Source organism: Caenorhabditis briggsae (genome assembly GCF_000004555.2).
Source record: "Caenorhabditis briggsae complete genome, chrV, whole genome shotgun sequence".
In the NCBI taxonomy this organism is placed as follows: Eukaryota; Metazoa; Nematoda; class Chromadorea; order Rhabditida; family Rhabditidae; genus Caenorhabditis; species Caenorhabditis briggsae.
Genome location: NC_013488.2, coordinates 2,157,370 through 2,163,458, shown reverse-complemented (window position 1 = coordinate 2,163,458; position 6,089 = coordinate 2,157,370). Strand labels below are relative to the sequence as shown.

The window sequence follows — 6,089 nt, the reverse complement described above, 5'->3', positions numbered from 1 at the left end:
TGAGTAAAAGCGCGCAAATTCAAACTTTTAAAATCTTTTCGCTCGTTTTCACTTTTTTCGGTTTTTTCAAGAGTTTTCTAGGTTTTTGTCAATTTTTCTTCCAGATACATCGAAAAATTTGAAAAAAAAACAGTGAAAACGAGCGAAGCAAATTTAAAAGTTTGAATTCGCGCGCTTTTACTCACCGGGCGGCCTAGAAAAAACCTCGTCCCTAAGGGCTTTCAGCGTATTTTTCGATGCGTTTTTCTCGATGAAGGAATTTTTTTTTGAATTTTTTCTTTATTTTTATGTCAATCTACATGCATTTCAGCACATTTTGATGCAATAAAAAATTTCACCGTACACCACCTTCAACTTTGAGCTCAATTATCTCGTGAAAGATATCAAAAAGTTGTCAACTGATAAAAGACTTATCATAACACCACAAACATTTTATTAGTGAACAATTTTATTGAATCTTTTCCAGGAATTGAGATAGTTGAGCTCAAAGTTGACGGTTCAGAGGAACTACAGTAATCTCATGAGACGCACACTAATGCAATGTTTAAGGGCGTCCAACACTTTTACTTGCATATTCATAACGCATCCATGTATGATATGAGAGTGATAAACGACTATATCAGAACTGGAGAAGTTGAAGTTCATTATCTGATTGAGAGAGACTACAGAAAGGATAATCACTGGCATATGGTCAATCTGGCGGTAATTTTCTATACCTGAGCCTTGATCACAATTATCTCGGTTCCTGTGAAAGATATCAATAATTTGCCGGCTGACAAAATATTGGAGATGAAAAGATGAATAATTTATCTGTTAACAGATTTTTGATATTTCTCATATGAACCGAGATATATGCGCTCAAAGTTGGAATGTCGAGGCATGTCGGCTGATCTACTCGGTCGGCTGCCGACTTCTTAACTTTAAGCGATATTATTTCGTTTCCCACGAGAGATATCAAAAATTTGTCAACTGATAAAATATTCATCATAATATAAGCTATATTTTATTAGTTTAAAGATTTTTGATTTCTTTTACAAAAAGCGAGATATTTTCACTCAAAGTGGCCATACCGAAAAACAGTTTTTTTCCAGGACTGCTTAATCTGGTCGCGCGGAGAATCCAAATGGACCATTTTCGCAGATTTGGATGAGAGGATTTACATGACAAATTATACAGGAACAATTTTGGATTATGTTCGAGAGGTTCAGAATGATACGATTGGGAGTCTGATGTTCAGGCAGCAATGGATTCTGAAAACTGAGTTGATGCCAGAGAGATACGAGGGGGATAAGCAAGTAAGGATCTGAAATTTTAGGGTTTCAATTTTGATGGCCTAACTTTCTCCAAATTCATTTTCTAGGCCATCAATTTCAAGACAAGTTAGTCTCCTATCCGGTTTCCTTATTAGCAAACGAGTGTAATTCTGGGATAAATCAGCATGATGGTCTTGGGGTGCGCGCATTTTGAGCTCAATTATCTCGGTTCCTATAAGAGATATCAAAATCTTGTCAACTGATAAAATATAGGTGATATTATTATCAATATTTAATCAGTTGACAGATTTTAAATATCTTTTGAATGAACCGAGATAATTGAGCTTAAAGTGTTCGTATAGGGTGACAGACACCAATGAGCCGCTGGATGTCCGTTTTCGCGTAGAATCGAACCAAAATTCCAACTGACATTTTCAGATCAACCAATGGATGCCAACTCATCGATGGCACAACTCAACCGGTCTCGGACCACATGGTCATACTGCAAAATGTATTGTGGACACTTCGAAAGTGTTCATAATGTTCATCCATTACGTCACACAGTTCTTCCCAGCCCCATATGGCAATAGATATGTCACAAAGAGAGTAGAAGCGGAAGAAGGGCTGATAAGGTTTGTGAACCCTTCGACAGGATATCACAAAGAAGTTTCATCAGGCACTACCGCGACCAAAGTCTAGGGTCGTGGGGACAAAAGTGGCTGAACTCGACGTTGAGATTTGGGGAGCTAAGATCAACAGACTATCCGGAGAAATTGATTGGAGAATTGACGGAGAGAGTGAAGAGAAGAGCAAAATATGTATATGATAATTTGGAATGATTCGGGTTTTTGAATATTGGGTACCTTCTACTATACTTTTGAGCTCAATTATCTCGGTTCCTAGGAGAGATGTCAAAAAGCTATCAACTGATAAATCGTTTATCATAATATCAGCAATATTTCATCAATAGACAGATTTTTGACATCTCCCAAAGGAACCGAGATATTTGAGCTCAAAGATAGGATGGGCTTCTAGTTAGAGAGAATACAGTAGCTTGAGTTCGACTCAATAAATGAATTGTGCTGTTTTTTATGTAATTTTTTAATTTTAAATTATTCAGAATTATATATTATAAATTAGTGTTTTGTGTGATAATTCGTTGTTTTTTCATTTTTTTTTTTCAGCTATTTTAAATTGTAGCCGTTATTATTCGGGAACCTTGTGTCCTGAAATTTACTTAGAAGCGCATCGTCGGTCCTGAAGCGAAAGCAGCTATTTATTTATGGTTTTTGCAAACAACTTCATGCACTTTTAATACAGTACTTCGGAATTATTTTATTTCGACCCATTTTTTGGTAGTTTTCCTACTTTATAAGAAAATTAAGCTCATTATTTATGAGAACCTGAGGGAAATAGGCTAAAACAAAATAATTCCAAAGTACTGTATTAAAGGCGCATGAAGTTATTTGTAAAAACCGTAGCCGTTTCAACTTCTGGACCGGCTATGCGCCTTTAAATTAATTTTCGGACACAACGTTTATCGGCTCCGGACAAGAATAGTAAGAAATTCGGGAAATATAAATATTTCTAGGTTACGGTAGTTGTCGTTGTGGGACCCAAACGGTATAAATTATGCCTAAAATGGGTCAACATAAAATTATTCCAAAGTACTGTATCGAAGGCGCATCCATTTTCTCAGAAATTTTCACCGTTTTCGCTTCAGGTGAAATTTCGGTCGCAATATTCATCGCCGTCGGAGCTTTTGAACAACGGTATAAATATTGAAGGCGCACAGAAAGTTACCTTGTGGGTCTCGACAGGAATTACTTTGTCTGCTTTTTCGAAATCTTTTCGTCAATTTTATACCAATTTTCCGCGCTTTTCGGATGTGAAATTTCGAAATTTTTGAAACTCAGAATTGTGGAAAATTCCGAAAAAGCTATTCCGAAAATTCCCGAATACTGAAAATCGCTGAAAAATCATGAAAAATAGTAGAAAAAAAAAGTATTTTTTTATTATATTTTTAATGACATTAAATATTATACATATTTTTAAAAATTCAAAGGTGCGAAAATTGGTGCGAAAAATTCTTCTCCAAGCGACTCCTCTGTTGACTCGTAATATCCGCCGACACCCGTTGAATCGTTTTCGGATCGAACAGCTTCTTCTGAAGACGACTTCTCACTGACGTCTCCTCCTCGTGCTTTCGTTTTCTCTTCGTTTTCGATTCATACTCCTTTACAATTTTCCTACTGAATTCCTCCGCCTCTTTCAGTCGTTTCCTCTCCTTCCGATCGATTTCTTTCAGTCTATCCTCATCCTTTACTGGTTTCCCATTGGCATCTCGATCTACTAAAGGTCCGTGGAGCGGGCATTTAAACATATCTTTCCGTTTACACAACGCACCACTGGGCAGTTTCGCCAGACACTCCCTATCAATTTTCGGTGCTTCTCCAACAAAGGTGAACTGTCTCTGTGTGTAAACTGTGTCGTGGACCGTTCCAGCTACAGTACTCTCGTCTGCAGATCTCCAGAATCGATGACAATCCGCGTTGTTTTTGGGGACTTCCACATCTTTTCGCTCTTCTCCCCAGTACTTTAAATCCAACCCGAATGAGACGAATTTCACTTTTGGCTCTTCTTTCTTCGGGTTCGCTAACTTCTTCTCGGGCTCTTTCACGTCTTCTTTCACGTCTTCCGACGCTTCATTCGCGTATTGCACCATCAGAATGTCATCAATCGATATTTCGACGTCAATGAAATCATCGTCGAATTTCTTCGCTTTTTGCACTGGCTTTTTCTTGGTTTTTATCCGAATTTCATCGGCTTTCAGAACCAATTTTTTGATGACATCGCGATAATCGATAATTGATTGAGCTAGCGATTCGCCAGCTCCTTTCAAAGGGAGTAGGCCTTTAGCGAGTCTGAAATTTTGGAATTTTAAGTATGATGGTGCAAGAAATCGGGAGGTCCCACCACGAAAACTATCGTAACTTAAAAAAAAATTATTTTTGGCGCCGATGAACCTTGTAGCCGAAAATTAATTTAAAGGCGCATCGCCGGTCCTGAAGCAAAAACAGCTATTTATGGTTTTTGCAAATAACTTCATGCGCCTTTAATACAGTACTTTCGAATTATTTATTTCGGCCCATTTCTAGGCAGTTTTCCTACTTTATAAGGAAATTATGTAGTTATTCGTAAAACCGTAGCCGTTTCCTCTTCAGGACCGGCTATGTGCCTTTAAATTAATTTTCGGACACAATGTTTATCGGCGCCGGACAGTAATAATAAGAAATTCGGAAAATATAAATATTTTTAGGTTACGGTAGTTGTCGTTGTGGGACCCAAACAGTATAAATTCTCACTTTCGCATTGTCTGCACCCTATGAATCAGAACTGTCTTCGCACCGAGGAATGCTTCGACAATGGCGTCGTTATCGGCATTCACTTTGATTAATGGCGATAAATCTTCTATAACAAGCTCGAAAGACTTAGAAGACGTCGATGGAATATCCATTGGGATATCCACGTCATCAGAATTCGTGAATGACGGAACCAACATCTCCATTGTAGTCTCCAATTCCATTTTTAATCGTTCGACGTCTTCTTTTATTTCCTCGAATTTCGATTTGTACAACGAGAGGGTCTGTAAAACGGAAGTAGCAAGATGTGGTGGAGGGTCCCACAACGAAAACTACCGTAACCTAAAGCATAGTTAGGTTACTGTAAATTCGTTGTGGGGCCTTTTCTTTCACTAACTCTCTCCACTATCATTCTCCTTCTCTCATCCAAAAACTCTCTCCGCTTTCTTTCCTCCTCAATCTTCTTCTCCCCATTCTCGTAGTCCACAAATTTGGTTTTCCGCAGTGTCACCGCCAAACACTTCATTCTGGCGTCATTTTTCGCATACATCTTCTCCCAATTTTTAATGAAAGCTAGTGATTTTGATTTCAGCTCGTTTCCTTCGCTCTTCGAACCGGGAAGTGGATTTCGAATAGGATCGGTTTCCAGCATAATTTCTATGAATTCCTAGAAATTTTTAGTGTTTTTAGGCGACATTTTTTCTAAATAACCTTTGGATCGTTCAGAATTTGGTCTCTAAACAAACTTGAATTGCAGAAATATTCATTGAACAATTGCAACACAAATTGCCGATCAGCACACCCGGATCGCTGAAAAATTCCGAAAAATAATAGCCAAATATTTTCTTTCCTTACACTAGCAGTCTCTAACAGCACTTTACACAAAACTTCTGTACATTCCTCATCGCGTTTTTCAATTTCCGCCTTTAAATTTTGATAAGGGACCGACTCGAAGTCTAGCTTCCCATCGTCTGTTAACTGCAAATTGTGGTTTTTTTGTCATTATTATTATTGCAGAATTTCGAAACTTACTTCTTGCAAAATTCTATTCAGATTCTTTCGAATTCCGGACCTATACACATCTTCTTGCATTTGAATTTTTTCTGAAAAAAATCCGTATTTTTCACAGAAATCGGCAAGTTTGAGATTTAAATAAGTCAGTATTTTTCAATGAATCCTGCTTGAATCATGCAAATATTGAACTTTTAAGGACAAAAAAAAACGAATAAATACAAGCATGTTTATAATGGGGACGGGGAGTGAAAAACAAGTTTTTGTGCACAAATTCATGTGATTTGCTGTGCGTTGATAAATATTTTCTCTATTTTTATCTCCTTTTTTCAGTTTTTATGTCAGAACCAAGTTTTTTTTTCGAGAAAAATCGATTGCAAGCACTTGGGTTCAAGCGAGGGGGTCAGAAAGAGCGCCCCAGTAAATTTAGGAAAAATTCTAAATTCGCTGCCGAATTTCGTTG

General features: G+C 37.6%; 2 protein-coding genes across 2 annotated transcripts in view; one reads left to right on the top strand and one right to left on the bottom strand.

Moving 5' to 3' along the window:
* Positions 1-2,079, top strand: part of CBG20580 — a gene marked incomplete at both ends in the record, with an annotated part of 4,446 nt that extends 2,367 nt beyond the window's left edge. The window contains 4 exons of the mRNA XM_002635546.2: positions 550-702; positions 1,092-1,295; positions 1,692-1,885; positions 1,953-2,079. Coding sequence (XP_002635592.2) covers positions 550-702; positions 1,092-1,295; positions 1,692-1,885; positions 1,953-2,079 — 678 coding nt within the window. The remainder of the gene's footprint in view (positions 1-549; positions 703-1,091; positions 1,296-1,691; positions 1,886-1,952) is intronic.
* A 1,233-nt stretch (positions 2,080-3,312) lies between these two features.
* CBG20579 lies at positions 3,313-5,707 on the bottom strand (the record flags this gene model as incomplete). The annotated part of the gene is made up of 6 exons (XM_002635545.1): positions 3,313-4,177; positions 4,619-4,899; positions 5,013-5,282; positions 5,327-5,425; positions 5,471-5,593; positions 5,648-5,707. The coding sequence occupies 6 exons, from the start codon at positions 5,705-5,707 to the stop codon at positions 3,313-3,315; spliced, it is 1,698 nt and encodes a 565-aa protein (XP_002635591.1).
* Between the last annotated feature and the right edge of the window lie 382 nt (positions 5,708-6,089).